General features: G+C 38.9%; 1 protein-coding gene and 1 pseudogene across 2 annotated transcripts in view; both read left to right on the top strand.

The window, feature by feature from the left end:
- The window catches only part of Adk (adenosine kinase), a 563,958-nt gene that overhangs the window by 422,354 nt on the left and 120,073 nt on the right, over positions 1-21,531 (top strand). For both annotated transcript variants that reach the window (XM_004624031.2, XM_004624032.2), the window contains exon 8: positions 16,515-16,550. In XM_004624031.2, the coding sequence (XP_004624088.1) occupies positions 16,515-16,550 (36 nt within the window). The remainder of the gene's footprint in view (positions 1-16,514; positions 16,551-21,531) is intronic.
- Positions 4,485-4,572, top strand: LOC111818691 (annotated as a pseudogene).

Consider the following 21,531-nt stretch of genomic DNA (forward strand, 5'->3'; position numbering starts at 1 on the left):
TTTTTTGTGGAACCAGGAATTGAACTCAGGCCCTTGCTTTTGCCAGGGAAGCGCTTGTTCCACTGAGCCATCTCCCCAGCCCTGTCTACATCTTTGACAATATACATATAGTAAAAATTTCTGACTGAAATAATTCTTTCAGAAAAAATTAACTTCTTTTTTTTCTGTGACACTTGAAAATTAAATAAGTATCATAATTCTTTGGCATAATTTCCCAGAGCAGGAGAACCACAAGTATAATAGAAACTATGGATAATGTACATATTCTCACAGAACACATCAAACCAACAATTGCCCAGATTTGGGGTATCATCCTTTGTGAGTTAAAAGATCTTTTTCTTTTTTAGTAAAGATTCTGTGAAAATCATCGGCTTAACTCATCCTAATGCACATTTATCTGGCTCATACTGCGTATGAGGGATAATTCCAGGAAGCAATACAAAACTTTGTTCTCAAGAAACTGATAAACTAAGGAAGGAACACAACAATGTGCAGCATAAGAGCTTGCATGAGAGATTACGCAGAGCGCTAACGTCACTCCACTGTGATCCAAAAATAAAGTATGAACCACATGAAATCAGGTCAACCCAAGTGTCACGGGAAGTATTTGGGGACACCCCCCCCCCCCCCCCCGTGAGTGCTCTGTCCTTATCATTTGGAAACCAAGCATTTATTATCTATTCTATGCAGAGTGATATATCAGATGCTTTGAGGATACAAAATGAAAATTTTTTCTACACTGAGCTTATAATCCATTCAGAGAGATAAGCTATCTATACAAATAACTCTGTTTCCAATCTACACATAGTAGATTGAGAAGCCTTTACAACTTGAGCAAAATTCCTGTGCAGTGCAGGAAGCCACTTAGGGAGGCAGAGAAAGAAGAGACCATGAACAATTCAAGAAGGCTTTCTGTTTGGGGAAAGATGGCTGAACTCACCCTGGAGGGATGGGTAGGATTCTGACAAGAGTAGTTGAAGGTATTCTAATTCATTTAGTGCCTACATGTGCAAGGTAGCATGAAGGCAGAAGAGCCCGGGGCATGTTCAGAGAATAGCAAATATTCTAGTTTGAGTGGCATCTGGTACATGTATAAGAGAATAATAAAAGATCAGGCTAGAAAGGAAAAACAGGAGCACCTTGTAGAGGTCCTTTGAAAGTCAGACTGCAGAACGTGGGACTTTTTAACAGGAAGCAACAGCTAGATCTTAAAACAAAAGCTAATTGGAGTTGGTATTTAAGAAGGCCGATGGTTGTGTGCAAGAGTACATTCGGACTGGGTGGGACTAGTCCTAGAGACTGGTTAAGAGTTTACCACAATCAGATATGCAAGAGTTAGTACAGGTGTGACCTAGTTTTAAGTCAGTAGAATCAGAAGCAAGAGTATATATTCTAAAAGTATTCTTACCAAATGGACTTGTCACATGTGAAGAGAAAGTGTCAAAGGACTCAGGAAGAGGTATCTGCCAATGGTGTCAAATGAAAAAAACAGATAAAACCCCCCACCCCTCAAAAGTAAGGGAGGAAAGATTAGAAGATTGACAGCGGAATTTCTGGGGAATGCTTAACTATCTGAGGAAAAATAATTAACAGAAAGAGGGGCGAAAATATGCACTAGCAAGGCAGATTTTCTAGGAAAGGATGAAAAACTGAAATTCTAGAATATCAGTAGTCTCAGCCAGAGAGGTTGCCCGTGCTTGTAGTCGCAGCCCTTTGGAGGCTGAGGCAGGGGGTTTGCTGCGAAGTCAAGGCCAGCCTGGAATACATAGCAAGAGTGATTTTTTTAAAAAAATAAATCTCATTTTTCACATATTACCCAGTGAAATGAGAAGATCTAAATAAAAGGGCCTAAATGCAGAAATAAGTGAGACAAAAACCTGAAGAAGGAAAAATATTTTTGGCTTTTTGGTTTTGTTTGAGGGGGTGGGGACATACTGGGAATCAAACTCAGGACCTCACACTTGCCAGGCAGGCATTGTGCTGCTAAGCTATCTCCCTGGCCCTGGAGGAAAAATATTTACCTAGGGAATGAGTAATTAGAAGTACAAAATAATTTGGAGGTGTTTGTAATTAAATCTCTATTAGAATAAATATTCCTAAATGTTGCACTCCGCTGAAATCTTTTTTCCCTGGGGGGAAAAAAAGTTTTGTTTTGTTTTGTTTTTGAGACAAAGTTCACAATATAGCGTAGGCTGGCCTTGAACTCACAATGCAACCCAGGCTGACCTCGAGCTCACAGAAATCCTCCTGCCTCAGTCTCCCAAGGGCTAGAATTACAGGCGTACCCACCACCACGTCTGGCGGTTCTTATTTTAAAAGTTCAAGAATAAAGACTGATTTTGGTGATCTTGAAAAAAGTCTCTGGAGATGAGTGTGGGTGGAAGCCAACTTGCAGTACCATGTACAGTAAGTCCGAATGGCTGTTTACAAGTCCTGTGTCTCATCTGCATCCTCTGCCCAATCATTTCCTAATGTGTATTACGATAAAAATGCAGGTACTTTGTAACTACCCCTTTTGTAGACTAAGAAGCATGTAATTGCTCCCTTTCAGTATCGAATGCAATATGAGCTTTACCGAAGTAGCTGTTATCTCTTAAAAGCTATTCTTTCATATAGCATCAGTACGTTCAAGTCGTGCTTTCATGAGTCTACAGTTTACCATTTATTAAACACCTACTGTGTGTTCTACAAAGTGTTTCCTTATCCTTTTTCTGTGATTTCTCTAAAGCCTAATTTGTACATTTGGCTGATTTCTTTTACAGTGTATTAAAATTTTTTTCTAACTTTATTTTTTTCTCTAGATGTGGTCATCTGGCTTTGTTTTTCTTGTTGTTTCTTTTTTGTTGTTGTTGTTGTTTTGTATTTTTAGGGAAGTGTCCTCAGGGTGTTCAGGGTCTCGTTACTAGATCAGACTTATAGTGATCCTTCTGTTTACAGCCTCCTAAGTGCTGGGATTACAGGCGTGCGCCACCATGCCCAGTCTCAATTGTCATCTCAGCACACCCCAGGGGCAGGGCCAGCATGGCAGGCCCCGGGGATAGAGTCCCCGGCCCCTGCACCTGCTTGCAATGTTTTATTATTTAAGAGACTTATATTAGTAACTTCCATGGCTCTCCTTGCTACTTTCCACTGATTATTATGGAAATGTCTATATTTGATCTGTTGGATGGGATGTTTTGTATATTTATATAAACGTATCTATGTAAAATTTTGTTTTGTTTTGAGACAAGGTCTTGCTATGTAGTTCAGGCTGGCCTTAAATTCATTATGTAGAGCCAGGTTGATCTCTAACTTGTGGCAATCCTTCTGCCTCAGCCTTCCAAGTGCTGGGCTCACAGGAGTGCTATGTGAAGATTTTTATTTCAGAGAAATTACCTTTATTTTTTTTTATTAGAGATTAAGAGACTACTGCATCTTATGCCTTACATTTGCCACTGTATTCATAGTAGATTTAACAAACAGCCAAAAAAAGGTTAAATCAACTGTATTCTGTATACTTGTCCATTTCTGTGTCTTATATTCTGTTTTTATTTTGTTTGAGGGGTGTTTTGTTTTTTGCTTGGGGGAGGTTTTTGTTGTTTTGAAACTAGCGATCTCATGCTTGCCAGGCAGGTGTCATGCCACAGAGATATACCTCTGGTCCTTTATTTTGCTTTTAATGCTGTTTGTGAATCTTGCAGACTAACATGAGTGAAAGCCACTGTAAAAGCTCTAGAAGGTGGAAGTAGTAGTGGTGGTGACTATGACACCTTAAAGGCTTGGGAAGGACCATGCAATGTGGAAAATGTGATAGACGCTGGTGCGCATGTGAACTGAGGGAAAGGAACTACTAGAAAGATACTGAACAAGGATGTCAGTGCCTCCCTGTCTGAAAGTTCTCTTCCTCTCATCTTTTTTTTGGGTGTGTGTGTGTGTGTGTGTGTGTGTGTGTGTGTGTAACCAGGGATAGAACTCAGGCCACTGCGCTTGCCGGGGAAGCACTTATTCTACTGAGCCATCTCCCTGCCCCTCTTCACCTCATCTTAAGTCAGTGAAATCTTTCTCATCTTGCACATAAATATGTAACAACTAAAACAATTCATTATTTATTCAATCTTTTAAAACCTTCTTACCGGGGCTGGTGAGAGAGCTCAGTGGTCTAAAGCGCCTGCTTAGGCAAGCATGCAGGGACCTTGGTTCGATCCCCAGCACCACATGCAATGCCAGCCCCACCCACAGGGTGGGCTGAGCTGACCATAAGAAAAAAAAAAGAAAAGAAAAGAAAAAACAAAGGAAACATTAAAAAAAATAAAATAAAATAAAACCTTCTTACCTATATAAATACAATTTGGTTATTAGGTTGTTTTGCTGGGAAATGAAGGAAACATGGCTGCTCAGGCCTGTAATCCAGTCATTCTAAGAGGCCGAGGCAGGAGATCACAAGTTAGAACCCAGCCTGGAGAACTCAGCAAGACACTGTCTCAAGACAAAAATAAAAAGAGCAGATCCTTTGTATCATGAGCATGATGTTTGGGTGTTCATGCCATATGCATGAGATGTGCCTCCCTCAGACCTTGCTAGAAGGATTTGAAAGATAAAAATAGGAGCAGAGCATAGAGCTCAGTGGTAGAGTACTCCTGACTTCAGGGTCGGTATTGGAGGGGACGACAAGCCTGGTTTCTCTCAAACTACTCAACTTTAAGTCTGCTGTTGTAGCATAGCTGCAACCACAAACAGTATGTAAATAAACAGGCACTGCTGTGGCCAGTGAAATTTTGTTTAAAAACAGGTGGTAGCTGGCATAGTGTAATGGTCATACATTAGAGTAGAACATTCTATTGATTGGAAGAGAAGAACAAGAAAAACTGTAGACTGTACTATTTGAAACTTTCTGATTGTTAAGATAAAATGCAAGAAAATGACAATAATGTAGAATGTGTAAAGGAGAATTCAGAACTTAGGAGTGTTCCTCTTCAGAGGCTTTCAACTGTCAATTACTAGTAGAGTGCTTATAGTTTAGTACAACAGCTGTAAGTACAGGAACTGAATCCTTTGTTCAGTAAGATATGAGTAGGCTTAAGAAGTCTGGTCAACCTATTTTGTTGTTGGCCTGATAGAGCCAATAAATGGAGAATTACAGATTTGTTGAACATGCTGCGACCCCTTATCACCTAATTTTAATAAAGAACCACAAAGAGTTTGCTACAAATACAGTGTACGAGGGACTAGATTCTTCATCTCTACTGTAACTATGTAACACAGTATCTAGAGCAGTAGTCCTGGACACTGGACAACAGTCATCACCAGAATAGTGATCCCTGAGAGAAAGGAAAGAACAAGGAATTCCTGCAAATGCCATAGCATTCTGCCTGGATAGTTCCAGTCCATAGTGTAAGTGTATTCCGAGCAGAATGGTCCAATTGAATTAAGACGGTGCTAAAAATTGAAGCAGGCCAAAGGGGTAGAATTTTCAAAAGGTGTGTGTTCAGGAGTTGGGTGCAGGGTGTATGTGTGTGTGGAGAGAGACACAGGTAGACTACACACACTGTATAGCTGCAGAAGATTCCTCTTTTTAGCTGAGTAATGTGAGGAAACTACTCAAAGCCACAGACGAGACCACAGGAAAAGAACAGACAAAATAGTTCCCAAATTCGGTGCAGTGGGACATACCTACAATCCCAGCCACTTGGGAGGCTGAAGCATGAGGAGCCCAAAGTTGAGGCTGGCCTTGCAACATGGCAAGACCCCATCTCAAGATAAAGTTTAAAAAGCTCTGGGATATAACTTAGTGGAGGAGCACTGGCCTGGTGTGTATGGGGTCCTGAGCTGAATCCTGAGTCCCGCACACACACATAGCAATAAGACATAGCTGACAGATAAATGGGTGGACAAATCAGTAGAAGGACAGACAAGTGATTAATTCCCTGGACTCACATAAGGCCGATAGTAGTTTATGATGCCAGTGACTGGAGGGACAGGAATTCCAAATGCTTAATCGTTTGTGGTACTCAAAAGGATATTTACATCAGTAGGGAATCAGATTAACTGTTGACTAAAAACCAGAAAAACCTTTAAAATAATCAAAGAATCAGGTTGTTAAACCTAAACTAATTTCAAGTCTAAACCTCAAATATATAATGAAAAAAAAAAAATCCAAAATGTCAAAATACAAAGTTCCTGTATGTCATCCAGTCAAAATTTATCATTCATGAGTGTGAGCGTAATCCCTACCCTCAGAGGACTGAGGCAGGAGGACCATGTAAGTCTGGAACCAGCCTAGAATACATAGCAACACTGTCTGAAAGAACAAACAAAAAGGTTTTAAATAAATTACCATACAACGGTAGGTGTGGTGGCACATGCCTGTCATCCCTGTACTGTGGCAGGCTAAGGCAGGAGAATTGGAACTTTAAGCCTAGCCTGGAGAATTTAGCAAAACTGTGTGTCAAAATAAAAGAACCAAAAAGGCTGGGGATGTAGCTGGGTCCAAAACCCATTGCAAGAAAGGAAGAGCGAGAGGGAGAGAGGGAAGGAAAGGAAGAAGGAAGGAAGGAAAAGAAAAAGAAAATAGAAAACTTGCCTTTTATGCACAGAAGGAAAATACAACCATAATGAAAGAAAATACTGATCCATACAAAGGGATTACAAAATAGGGGCCAGGGAGATGGCTTAGTGGAATAAGTGCTTCCCTGGTAAGCACAAGGGCCTGAGTTCAAGCCCCAGTTCCAAAAAAAAAAAAAAAAAAAAAGGCATAATATATTTTTTGCTTCTTAATATTTTTCAATTATTGGTAGGTAAAAAAAATCCTAAGCCTGTTAAAGAGAAATGGAAAATTTGAAAAGATCTTACTTCTAGAAATGAAAAATATAGGCATCCGGGGAGATGGCTCAGCAGAATAAGCATTTCCCTGGTAAGCATAAGGGCCTGAGTTCAATCCCCAGTTCTGAAAAAAAAAAAAAAAAAAAAAGAAATGAAAAATATGCTGGATGAGATGGGGCCTTATGATAGAGAAGAGTAGTGACCTTGAAGATAGAGGCAGTATTCAAAATGAACTCAAGAGGAGAAAAAAGTGGGCAGAACCATAGCCAGTGTAACCTTGACTCGTGGGACAGCTTTAGCGTGGCCTAGTGTATACATGTAGGGTCCTAGGGAGAAAACAGAGCCCACAAAGAAGTGTTGAAGAAACAGAGGCTTTGTTTTTCATTTTTAAAATCCGTTGAAAACTGGAAACCCCCAAATCCAAGAAAATCAATAATCCATGAACAGAAGAAAAAAAAGTGCAACAGCAAGGCACTTCCCAGTCAAGTAACAAAGCACCAAGGATGACAAACTGCTGCCAAGCAGCTAAGTTTCTTTCCAGAAGACCTTCCATACAGAGGAAAAAGACAAGAATGGCAGTGGTCTTCTCAGAACAGTGCAAGATGCACTTTGAAGCATTGGAAAAAATATATCAGCCAAAATTCTAGACCGAGCAAAAATACCTTTTGAAACATAATAAAGACTTTTTCAGGCATTGAAAAGTTTAAGGGTATCCGTAACCACCCTCACAGACTACTTCGAAAGCCTCAGGTCCAAGTACCAGTGGGAAAAATGACCGGCTATGTGGTGTGGGGCACTACAACCTCTAAATCTTCAGGTTTCCGTCTATAAAATGAAAATAATACCTATGGAAGGGTGGTTTTCTGAGGCTTAAGTGAGATAAGGGAAAAGAGTTGACATTTGTTGAGTAAACAAGTGACTTCAGTTTATGACAAACACATTGATAATCTCATTAAAAATAAAACTATACCAAATAAATACTATCATAAGAATTTTCTTAGTTTGTCTGTCTGTGTTTCTCTCTCTCTCTCTCGCTCTCGCTCTCGCTCTCTCTGCCTTCTCATTCTTTAAAATTTTACACTGGGTGTGGTGGCAAATGCCTGTAATCCTAGCATCCTGCAGGATTGCTGTAAATTTGAGACCATTCAGTGCTACAAAGTGAATCCAAGGCCAGCCTGAACTAGATAGTAAGACTCTGTCTCAATAAATAAATAAACAAACTGAATTATTCTTTTTTAAAAATGATTTGAAGAGAATGCAAAATAGTAAAAGAAAAAATTAGAAATTATACAGAATTTCACTAAACAAAATAATATGAATTCAGTAGTATTTGTGGTATTGCATAATATTGTCTTCAGATTACCAGATATATGCATGTAAAATTAGAAAAAAAAAAGTTATAAGAAATTAAGAAGGGCCAGGGAGATGGCTCAGTAGAATAAGTGCTTCCCTGGCAAGCACAAGGGTCTGAGTTCAATCCCTAGTTCTGCCAAAAAAAAAAAAAGAAAGAAAGAAAGAAGTTAAGAAGAGAGAAAAAGGAAAAAAGACAAAAAAATTAAATATTATTAAGCATTAATTGCTTCTTCCCATAAACCACTGTGAATTATTCTAAAAGGAATTAGTCTGCATAGCCATCAGTCTTGAATTGTACTAAAGCACATCTTTCTTAACTTTTTTTTTTGTCGCCATGAAATATGCTTGAATATTGGAATGAACCACTCTCTGCTAGAATAGACAGATCAGCTGCTAAACCACTTTGTGAAAGGGTTAAATCTCTTATAAATTAAGCTCTCTGTCTTGGCCTATGTTTTGGCTGCCTGATGTTTTTTTCAGTGTCCTTTATTGAGGTGTAATTTATGTACTGTGTATCTAATTTTTATAGAACTCTGTTGGATAGAGGCCATGACTGTCTTTATGACCATACATTGCCCAACAGAGTTCTTGGCACTCAATAAATGTTAAATAATATTTCTATTCAGCGTTCTACAGACAGGAAGCATATGGTAATAAATGTCAGAGTGCAGGTTGAAAATCTCCAAAAGTTATATTATATTCCTTGGAAAAGCCACCACAGATATTTTTATGAATGAAATTTATTTTAATAGAGGGTTACCAGGTATCAGATTTTACTAAATTTTCTCCAAACTTGGTTACTTTATTTACAAATTAAAACTTGCCTTATCAGAAATAGTATAAAAATGTTTAAAACATCTGCAACAATGTAGTCTCATAAGAAAGTATGGGCATGATCTTGTAGATAATATAGAGAAGAGGCAACTCATAGTCTTTGAAACATGAGAAAACACTTAAAAGCTTGAGCAATATAAGTCAGTATGTTATATATGGTATGAAAAGAAACAGCAGAAATTACTTCATTAAACAGATGAAACAGTGTCTCAGCAATAGCACTGCTTGTAAGTGGTATTAGACTTTGAATTAATAGTTTTCCTCACCCAAGGATTCCAAGACTATTTAAGTATCTTACTTTAGCCTCAGTAAGATAATCATTACTTCAGAGTAAGTAAAGATATACAAAATTTAAAAACTTGATGCCTAACAATGAATTCTAGGCAAAGGATATTTCCCAGGTATTTTATCTTTGTTGAAGAAAAGGTTAACTGTAATCAGTTCCTAAATCAATTAGACAGCATGTAACTAAATTTTCTTTCCAAAATTTGTTCAACATACAATTGACCTGCTGACTATACTTGCTTTGAAGAAGTTTCCATTAATATAATTTGAATGAAAAAGTATCTGAATTATTATTATATAGTGTCCTCTTACAGTAAGTGTAGATGGGAGAATCAGAATCCAGGCACAACACAACGTAGCCCTCCTAACCCGGGGTCTCTTGTGAGAGCCTGATCAAGGTATTAAGCTGGGGCTGTAGTCATCACGGCGCTCCCTGGGGAGGGTAGCCCTTCCTAGTGCTCTTGCGTGCTTGCTGGGAAGCCCAGACCCTCAGTGGTTGTTGGCTGTGTCCCTCTCCATAGGGTACTTACACTGTGGCACTTTCCTCCATTGGAAGAACTCAGGAAGAGAACACATGAACTAAAGAAGATGAACCAAGCATCCACCTGTGTCCTCTAGCATGTATTTGCTAGAAGCAAGTCACTACATTAACACACTGTAGGAAAAGACACCAATCCACCAGTCATGCAAGGGTTTAAATGGCACAATCAGAAACCATGGGAAGTCATTTTGGAAGATGGGATAAAGTGTTCAATGTACTCTTTGTTTTAAAACTATTCGGAGCTATTGTGTGGTGACACATACCTGTAATCCCAGCTTTTTGGGCAGCTGAGACAAAAAGATCAAAGTTCAGGTCCTGCTGGGACAACTTAGTGAGACCTTGTTTCAAAATTTTTCCAAAAATGGCCTATTCTCAGTTTTAAAAAAGGAAAAAGATTTTACAGTTTCACATAAATCATTTAATTTTTTCATAGCAACAATACAATAAAATAGATTTGGGCTTTGTTTGTTTGTTTGGTTTTGTTTAGGACAGGGTCTCACCATGCAGTTTAGGCTGGTCTTAGACTCACTTTGAAGGCTGCCCTCTAACTCACAGCAATCCTCCTGTCTCGGCCTCCTGAGAGCTGGGATTACAGGCATGCACCACCACACCCAGCTTGAGAGAGGTATTATTAAACCTAATTTTATTAATAAAGATTATATAGCAAATTCTAAACCTTGGAACTCTGTGTAAGTTTTGATTTTAAATTCTATACTCTTTCCATTTGGCTGTCAGTGCTACATTGCATTTATTTATTTATGTTTCATTTTTGTGGCTGGCTCAGCCCTCCCTGGTGTGGGGCTGGCACAGCATGTGGTGCCAGGGTTCGAACCACGGTCACTGTGCTTTGGCTAAACTTGCCTAAGCTATCTTGCCAACCCAACACTTCATTTAAAGCCACTCAAAGAAAGCATTATACTCTCAAATTACACACAAATGCAAAGAGTTTTTGTTGGCTTTTGTTTTTCTACAGTATTGAGATACGAACCCAGTGTCTTCTCCGTGAGCTAAATCCTCGCCATTCATTTGTAAATTTTAAGGCAGAGTCTCACAAAGTTATTGAGTTGCCCAGGGGAGGCACAAACTTGCAGTCCTTCTGCCTCAGCCTCCAGTGTACTGCGATGAAAGGCATGCTCCACTAAGCCCATCTTAGAGAGATTTTGGCATACAGATCTAGATGGAGAGAAAGCGAGACAGGATGTGTTAGCCTGTCCTCTGTATCACGCCATTTAGGATTTAAAGCATGGTCTCAAGTATTACTGAGTTGGTTCAGTATAATTTGAAGGTCTACAACAGTCGTAGCAGTGCTATCCCTCTGGGCTAACAAATGCTATTAACCTAAAAGAGGCTAGTAACCTAAAACTTTAAGGAGTAAATATTTCCTGGATGGAAAGATGCAAAACTAAAAAAGCAAAACTGGTCTAGGTCTAGTGACATTGTTCGCCTGGGTTTTCACCCAGGGCTTCTCCAAAGCTGTGGACTCCCATGAGTTGGGTGAGGCATGTGGGGTCTCCCAATGACCGCCAGGCCACCACTGTCATTAGAATCTTTTACTTCCTCCTCGCACTCATGCGGTATTACCTGTTAGGGCTGGGTACATAGTCTGAAGTTACCTTTCTCTGGCTGTGTTGAACCATCTTGCTTTAGTTTCAGTACATGAATTTCCAACCTGCACCTAGGACCTCTGGCGTCTGACTTTCCAGCCTGCCCAAAAATAGGGCTGTGGAGATAGCTCAGCGGCCGAAGCACCTCCCTGGCGGGTGCAAAGACCCTGGTTCGATCCCCGGTACCATATACTGAGCTGGCCCCATGCTGTGCCAGCTACCAGAACCAGGCTTGGTAATGCACGCCTGTAGTCCCAGTGCTGGCCACGCTGAGACTGGAGGGTCACTACAAGTCTGAGCTGCAGTAACAAATAAATAAAAGATAAAAGAAAATAAATAAAAATAAAAAGCAGGGGCTGGGGAGATAGCTCAGTAGAATAAGTGCTTACCTGGCAAGCCCAGGGGCCTGAGTTCAATCCCTGGTTCCGCCAAAAAATAAAAAGCAAAGTGCTAGCAAAAGTGGACAGATAATTGTTCTAAATTGGGCTCAAGTGAGCAGCAAGTGGAAAGGCAGGGGCTATGAGCTGTGGTGGTAATAGTTATTAGTACAGTAGTCATACCTTCCTCCAAGAGATGAGTATTTGTCTTACAGGCATTTTGTTAACTTTTCAGTATCTCTAAGTATGGTTAGTAGCAGCACAGAAAACTGTCTTTCTTGACCTGGATGATTCACATAATCATAATGACATATACAAGATCGTAAGTAGCCCTCACACACACACACAGTAGGTGGATTTGGCCATTACACAGAAACTGTATTTACTGAAATGAGAATGACAAAGTTGTGGTTTTAGTTTAATATTGATTACAGGAATTGTTTTATAAATAACTTGGGTATTAAGATATGAAATACGGGATAATTTCCTTTTCAATGCATTATAAAGGAAATAGCTCTTTCATACGCACCACAGTTCCTCTTGTCTTTCCTGTATAATCTGAGAATTGTGCTTTTAAAGAGCAACTTGCTGACCCCTTCAAATAACAATTAACATAAGCAGGCCATAGTTTTCATTAACCTTCAATCCCAGCCCTTCTTTCTTAAAGCTCAGTTCAACACTGTTTCTGAGGGTTGTCTCATCACCCTGTTTGCCTAGCCAGGACGCAGCCAGCCCACTGTAAACCCTAAGTGGGGTGCCACGGATGAGAGTCTGAGACTTTAATTACATGTCATTTGACGCACAACACTCAATTCCAGGAAGAAAAAATGGCTCTGTTGTTGTAAAAGACATATTATGTGAGTATCATTCACTGTAAACCCAAAATGATACTGTATTATAGCAGAGACAACAATGAGAACTGATTCTGAAAATGTGACCTGTCTGAGAAACTGAATAATAGTGAAAGTTATCAAAATGGAAAGAAGTGTTAATGTGAAATCCAGCCTTCTCAGAAATATTCTTCCCTGGCCTGTTTGGTTTTGCTTTTGTTGCTTGTCATGCATGAATGAAAGTGCTCTACTCTCAGGGGAGCAGGCAAGCCTCTGTGTCGGTTGTTTATTTCCCTAATCCCTCCTCCTTTGTGATTTTTGATGTCAGATCTAAAATGGAAAGCCTGTAAATATAATGATTATCACATGGATAATCACCTGCATTAGGAACCACCCTGCTTCTCTATTCTAACCTTAGCTGTTCTCCACATGTCACATCCACTCTGTGGCGGGATTTTAACCTGACTGCTTCATTAGATTTGTGAAACTCAGTACGAGGCGCCCTGGGGCAGCACAGATGGGAACTTGCTTGTTTTCTTTTCTCACTTTTCCTGCGATGGCACACTAAAAAGTCCCTTTCAATTTAGTATGATCAGTTCACTTGGAATTAACCCTGGTATCTGGAACTGCCTCCTCTTTTGCCCACCGTCTCCGCCCACTCTTTCTTCCCTGTTTTCTGACATAAAGCCTTTTCTTTCTAGCACATCTGAGAACTAAAATTCTGCTTAAAATGCTTACCAGGTCAAACTGTTCCCTTGTGTTATTTTATTTGTTTTGTTGAGGGAGAAAAATAAATGTTGTTCCATCAATGTAGCTACAGCCACCTTCAGATCGGAGGTTAGCTGTGGGAAAGCCTGCAGTCATGTGAGCCGGCTGCCTCAATGGAGTGACTTGGGGCAGCAGCCCAAGATCAAAGGCAGGTGGGGGGAAGTCACAAGATAAGATCATTCTAAGCCACAGAATGAGTGCTGAGCCTTTTACTGATAGGGCACAGAGCGGCAAACCTGTGTGAAGGGGCACCAAGATAGAAAATTGACTTGACTTCTCTTAAGTATGTCCTTCCTCAGCCAGAAATATGTCAGTGCTCGGAATTATTTACACATGTGAAAATGTTCTAGGGCCTGGTTTCCTTATAAAATGATCATCTGACATTTAATGTATATTACATTTAGTTCTAGTATACCCTGCCAGATTATAGTTAATATTTTAGGAATATATGAACAAAACTAGATACTAAAAAACAGTTTAATCTCAATATGTGGTGTTTAGGTCTTTATCTCTTACTGTGATTTTTCCCCTACAGATTCTTTATTTTAACTGTCTATAGTCCATAGGATTTCTTTCATGGCTCTGATGAAGTTCCATGTAAATAGTCTTATAAATAATCTTAGCAGACTTTTGCAGTTGTCTTTTTATATAGGAATTAGTTTGGTTAATTAAGACAGCTTGGAAACACCACGGTGATATCTTTTGAACCTTTTCCTTGATATCCGAGCCAGCAAATGTTACTGACTTTTTATGTACAAAGTTCAGTTGTAAGGACATTGTCAAGAAGCTAACCTGGCTTGTTAGGTCATGATTCGACTTTTTTTTTTCTGGTCTCCAGCTCAGGCCCACTTGGTCAGCCTTGTGTTTCTGTAGTGCGTAGCCTAAGGAGTTGTGCTTTCAGCTTATCATTGTCGTTACCTTCAGTGTTGAGCTGTATTCATGCATTTTGACCTTTGCAAACCCTCAAAATGGTTCTCTAAGTCTGTAGGTTATCGGTATGTCAGACCATAAGTGCACACGTATAGATTCCTTCCTCAGTGTTTTCCACAACATGTAGGTAGTTCCCGAATTTGTGCTGAAGACACTGACTGTACTTTCTACCTTACATGGTTTGGTGCAGCAGTCGTTTTAGTTGAGTTGGATCTGCTTGCTACTCAGGCTCAAATCCCATCCTTCTATTAATATCTCTTGGCAAAGCTAATTTGGGAGGAATGTAAGTTAAGATGTAGAGGCTCTTGACAGTTGTCTGCAATTTTTTTTTTTTTCACTTTCAAGAGGGAAGAAGAGTTGAAAAGTAATATTGCTTCCATTTTCTATCAGTCCTAAAATTCAAATATATGTGCAGGCCTGCTAGTAAGAGAGAAGAGATTTGATTACACAGATTCTTTGAGGGGGGGTGGGTCATTAGATAACCTGTTAGGAAGGTACTGTGTGTATGATAGTGTTCACCAGATTGTCACTTAAGATATTTAAAATATGGAAGAACTTGTGTATGACAGTTGTTTAACCATTTTTAAGATGTTCACCTTTTGTTACCATCTCACTTTATAAAAAGAGAAATTGGGAATTGGGGATGTTATTGTGAAAATTTTCAAACAGAGTAGTAGAGACACTGAGCTAGAAATATAGCTGAGCAGCATAAGAGCCTGCCTGCCAAGTGCAAGATCCTGAGTTTGATCCCTGATACTGCAAAATCAATCAGATAGATAGATAGAGATACTGAACCCCCATGTACCATATACATATTTAGATCTCATAGTTAATATTTTGCCTCACTTCATTTTTTTACAAAGTTTTCTAAAATAACTTATATAGTTTATGGCATTTTTATCCCCAAATCTTTTAGGATACATCTCTGAAAATTAAGGGCATTTTCTTTATCAAACTGATAATTCCTAATATCACTTAATCTCCATTTTTATTCAGTTCTCTCTAGCTGTCTCCAAAATGGTTTTTATAACTGGTTTGTTTAAAACAGGATCCAATTAAGATTCATACATGTCTCCTGCTCACTGTCCTCTCCCCATTACATCATTCACGTGAACTTGTTAAAGGGACTAAGCTAATTATACTCTACATGTGCACCTTATAGATCTGACCTTTGCTTTCTCATTGTATCTGTCTGCCTCCCATCCTCTGTCGGTGATTGCAAATTATTGGACCAAAGTGTCTTTTTCTTTCTCCTTCCTCAGTCCTGGGAGGGGGCATGAACCCAAGACCTTGCACCTGCTCAAGCAAGTGGCTGTGCCACTCAGCTGTATTCCTCTCTCTGGGTTTTTCTTTATTTTGAGACAGGATCTGAAGAAGTTGCTCAGGCCAGACTAGAGTTTGTGATCTTTTCTTAGCCTCCAAGTTAGCTGCTGAACCTGAGTTGGACTAAAGTTTTGATTAATTCATGTTAAGTTTTTCTGTCGAAGTACTGTGTAAGTGACGCTGTGAACTTCACAATGCATTATAAGTGGAGGCAGGGACTCTTTGGAGATCTGCTTTCAGCAACGCTAAGTGATGGGGCCCATCTCTGGGCTACCATGATCACAACTTGATCTTTCCATTGTACGGTGATGCTTTGCTCCTGGGACTAGTGTATCATCTGTGGTTCTTTGATTTTGTGGAAAAACCCAGTGCCCCATCACCCTCTCACCCAATGAATTTTAATGTCCATTAATGATCCTTGTCTGGTAAATTTGATCATCAGAAATGTAAAATGATTTTTTTTTCTGAGTCTATACATTCATTAGCAGACATACTGCTCTACAGAAGAGCTCTCTGAAAAGTATTGTTTTAATTAAAAATATAACCACAAGCAAGTTCCTTAGGTTTCAAATAATTGTCTTTCTTTGGTGAGGTCAGAACACCTGAACTTACTGTGGCAGCTACAGTAAAAACATGCACTACATCTTCTTTATTCCAACTTGTGAAGTGTGTTGACATTATGCTGCCTTTTTTTTTAATGCCAAGAGAAAAAAAAAGAAATCTTTTTTGGTGTAAGAATAAAACTGAACTCTGTGGGTATATTGAGATAATTGTGTAAAAAAGAAGACTGTTTGAATGAGTTTCAAAATGGATTATTTCTTCATTACCTAGCACTTTGTAATTAACTGTTCTTTTTTTTATTTTTTTTCAGGAAGCTGCCACTTTTGCTAGAGAGCAAGGCTTTGAGGTGAGTTAACCCACAATTGCACACTAAACAGATTCTAAAGGTTTTTTTCTAGCTGATAATGAAGTTCTTTTGGACAGTGATTGATGTGCTATTATACTCTCAGAGCCTCGCAGCTGTTGCCATGGAAACTTGGCAGTCGTCATGGTTTCTTTGTTCTGCCAGCACAGTGTTATGACGCACTCTGCTAGGTCTGCACCCAACATCGCCTACAGATGTTATTTATTGAATTTTGAAAAGCCTCTTGGGAAGCCAAGAGGTTGGGCACGGTTTCAAGCTGCCTCTGCAGATATGGGGCCTGTCAGTTTGTTCAGTTAAAAAGCTACCTCATTAGCTGCATTACATTTCATAAGGATTCACTGGTAAAGTAGTCGTGGAGCAAGACTAAATAGTGAAATATAACGTCGCTTAAATAATTTCAGCCCTATCACATGTAGATTATCATTATGCAAATTAATTTCCAAAAGGTTGTACTTAACAATTGTTAGGAACTGATTAATTTAAATCCTGCTCGTATGAACTTCCTGTTTGAATCTTTTTTTTTTCCTCTCTCCCACTTGCTTTTCATTATTTTTTGGGTATTACATATATACAAATTTCCTGAAACAAAATTGATAATTGACATTAATTTCCGGGTCTTGATTCTATTTTCTTGATAGAATCATTATCATGTCATGATTTAACACTCCATGTGGTGGTTGTTGGCAAAATTAAGACAGAGTCAAGACCATGTTTTTATATCTGTAATATCCATGTTCTAGTTGATTGTTAGAAAACACCAACTTCAATATGAACCAAGGTTAATTGACAAGGAATTGACTGAATTGTCTTTTATAAGGATATTTATAGAGACAGAACTAGGCAGAATGCTTTGCCCTATATGGTAACTCGAAGTATTATAAGACAATAATTTGTAAGAATTTAATGTGACCAGAGCTGAAATAGAGGAACTTTCCTTATTTGCATACTCAGCATTGTCTACAGTCTAAAAAAGCTGTGATCATGATTGGCTAATACCAGCGAGCTTACTCTGAGCTCCTTAAGGAAAAGGTGAATTTGTGATGAAGCTGTAACTCAGATGTACTAAAGGCATAGTCATTATTGAGCAACAAAGAAACACACGTGTATTTTCTGACTTGATAATCCAAAAACATATGACTTCTTTACAGAGGAAGATAGTGAGTGTGTGCTTTAGGCATTTTCTCAAGATCTTATGAAAGAACTTATTGAGGGTAGAATAAAAGCTCACAGGGCCTGCAGGATAGCTCAGCGGACTAAGCGACTGCTTAGGCAAGTGCAGGAACTGGGGTTCAATGCCTGGCGCCCCATGCCATACTGGCCCTACCCCCAGGCCTGGTGGCACTGGCCACCAAGGTCATTATGGGTCTGAGCTGTATAGTGAGACCCTGTAACAAATACGAGAGAGAAAGAGAGAGACCTCACCAATACTCAGTTTTTATAAACTAGTTTTTTCTCCCCCCCCCCCTTGTTTTTTTCCCTTTTTTTTTAGAAACTATAATTTCTTAGGGGTTTGCTTTTTGCTTTTATAAACATACTCTAGTGACTATAGAGTTGAATTATATAGAAAAGCAAATTACTAGAGTTAGAGTTTGTTCATTTAGTTTTTATCTCATTTAATTTTTACTTTGTAAGTTCCCAAACTGACAATGTATAAGATAAGGTATCATCAGGGGTGTGTTCAATATAAAAAAAATAAATATTTTTATTTTAAGAATATTAGCCAGGGGGGCCTGGCCCTAGCTCAGGCCTTTAAGTGGCTGCTTCCACAAAGCTGTCAGCCTCAGGTTGCTGGAGTTCGAACCTCACAACTCTCCCGCTGGCCAAAAGTGCCCTGAAGGCATTCGAGGAACAAAAAAAAAAGAATATTAGCCAGGCATCGTGGCACATGCCTATAACCTCAGCACTTGGATCCTTAGCCAGAAGGATCACCATAAGTTTAAGATCAGCCATAGTGAATTCAAGATAAGCCTTAACTACATAGGGAAGAGAAAGAAAAAAAAAAAAAAAAAAAAAAATATATATATATATATATATATATAGTCTCAAAAATGTGTGTATGTTTTCAATGTATTTGAAGTTATACTGCTGTTGTTTTAATATTAAAAATTAATACGCTATTGATATACCAGAATTGTCCATAGATAATAGCTTACTGTAGAACATCAGTGTACACATTGGCTGTTTACTGTTACCATAAAAATGTATTTTGGATCTATAGAATAACCAGTTTTACAGATACGCAAAAATATAACACATGTCATAACAAATGCCTACCGTTCCAGCACACCTCTGTAATATTTTTTTTAAAAAATTTAGTAAACTTAACTAATTCACACTTTTATTTCGTCCTTGAGTGCCTCTCTCTGAATATGCCTGGTTTACTTTCAGTCTTTTTTATCTTTTGTAATGATGATTTTTTTTTTAATGTATTTATTATAGGGTCCACAGAGTCTCCCTACCCAGATCAGACTTGTAATGATCCTTCCTGTTTTTCAGCCTGCCAAGCACTGGGATTACAGGCTTGCGCCACCACACTAGTCTCAATCACTGGCTCAGTGCACCCTGGGGGCAGGCACACCAGGGATTGAACACTGGTCCCAGCATCTGCCTAAGCATGCGCTTTAATCCACTGAGCTTTCTGGCCATCTCTGCTTTCAGTCTTAGCACAAACTATTTTTCTATTTTCTACTATTAACCTTCCCATTAATTCTTATTTACTGGTTTCAGAATTGTTTCTTTTTGCCATAAATCTGCCGTAGTGGATTACAGCATATAAGCAAAGTGATGATGATTATAATTCCACACCTTATTACCTCCTGACATAGCAAACAGCCCTGTCAGTGATGTTGACTGTGATATGTTCAGTTGGATAAAGCACACAGTGTCTTGACATGTCCCTTTATGGGTTCCCCAAAACATTAGAGGCATTGCAGAATATTTATGAACTATGAGTAGGATGGCCTCAAGTAAGCATTGTTAATAAAATACAGTCTATGTACAAAGCACTAGAGAAATTTGGTGATTTTATAATGTCATCAAAGTTTCCTTAGTTCGTTAAACAGAAATATGAAAGCATAGGTTTGGAGCTTAGTATTTGTAAGGAGTAAAACAAGAATAAATCACTTTAAGGAAGTATATGAATGCTCTTAAGTCTAAAGTAACAAAATTAGACAAAAATCTGCACTTTATGTCTTCTAACTTTAATAGTCTCTACGTTTGAAGCAAGACTAAAAAGCGAGAAATGAAAAGATTAAAGGAGAAGTGTTTCCTTCCTCCCCGCCAGCAAGAGGGCCCTGCCCTCGTTTCCTACTATAAATCCCAATCAGTTCCCAGTGCATTGAGTGCTGCCACTGGTGATCTGTCTGCTGACAGGCCAGCGCAGCGCTTCTAGAATCAACTGGTGTACTCATTGGGAAGTGTCCTCGGTGGCATTGTTTCTGATATTCTGGTTAGCGCCTCTGCAAATTTTAGATAATCTTTATTAAAAAAAAAAACTTTAATCTTTAAAATGAATTGGATAATTTTCAGTGAGAAGCAGCAGCTTAGGAGGGCACTGGAGAATGAGATAAAAACTGGAGCGGGGCAAAGCACAAAGCAGAAGAGAGAGGATTTTTTTTCTATATATATAGGTGATGGAAAATTGCATAGTGCCTGATTTAAATGACAGACCTGCTAAGAATTTAAAATGACAATTCTTGAGGTAAAAAGTTTCACAAGGCCTTTCATTATTCTGGAAAAAATCAGTTCAGACTGCAGTGTATTTTTAAATATGCCTTATCTTGAGCTGGACCGATTAAAGGTTTGTATTTTTAGAACCTAAATAAAAATAAAGTATTTGAAAAGCATGTTTCATTAGGAAGCCTTTTTCAAACTATTGGAAATTGATTTAAATTAAATAAAGTGTGAAAAAAATACCTTCAAAACCTAAATATACTCATTGTCTCCAACACGGAACATGCCGACTGATGAGGGGAATTCATATCTCTATTGGAGCCTGTATTCAGCATCATCCCAAGCACAAAATTTAAATATTCCATTGGGTCTGTAAAATATAATACTCTGTTCAGAGAGGAAACAAAAGCAGTCATTTTCCCTTTTCCTACTTCTCCCATAGCTCTAGCTCTTCAGAGGACCCAGTCTGGTCATCTTTCTCTGGTGACAAGGACTCTGTCTGTCCAGTACAGTATTCACTAGCCACATGTGGCTATTTAACCCAGATTACTTGAAACTAAATAAAATGCAAAGTTCAGATGCGGATGTGGTGGCATGAGTTTGTAGTCCGACCAAGCGAGAGAGTTAAGGCAGGAGGATCCCTGGAGCACAGGAGTTTGAGGGCAACCTTGGCAACAGAGGAAGACTCCACCTCAAAAATCAATAAATACAATGAAAGTCGGTTCTTAAGGTGACGCAGGCAGATTTCTAAAGCTCTATGTCCTTCGTGAGCAGTGACCGCGCTATTGGCCAGCGTAGGTTAGAACATACTCACTGTCCCAGAAAGTGTTCTTGATCAGCACTAGAAAGCCTACAGGGAGTTCCAGGACATACTGATATCCACAGAATTCTACAGTGATTGTAAGCTTCCTTGGTTCTTTACAAATACAAAGATTACAACAAACAATCTTTGAAAGTTTCCTAAAGTAAGACACTAAGTTGGGTCCTGCTGGCTAGGAGAGTCCGCTGCTGCCTTCATAGGTAACACAGGTGTCCAGAAGAGGATAGTGTTTAAATAGAGGACACAATGAACAGATAAGGGAGTCTTCTAGTTAGCTTTAATTATTATAAATATTTACTGAACACTTACTGTGTGCTGAACACACTCCACTACACCATAACAACAAGGTAGAGATGACCAGAGAGTGCATTGTGAAAGAGCATACAGGAATCATTTAGATAAAATGGTCATTGAAGGACTCTCTAGGGACACGAGGTCTGAAAAATAATTATTAATATCTAGCAATGACAT

The sequence above is a fragment of the Octodon degus genome, unplaced genomic scaffold (genome assembly GCF_000260255.1).
Source record: "Octodon degus isolate 3935 unplaced genomic scaffold, OctDeg1.0 scaffold00005, whole genome shotgun sequence".
NCBI lineage: Eukaryota > Metazoa > Chordata > Mammalia > Rodentia > Octodontidae > Octodon > Octodon degus.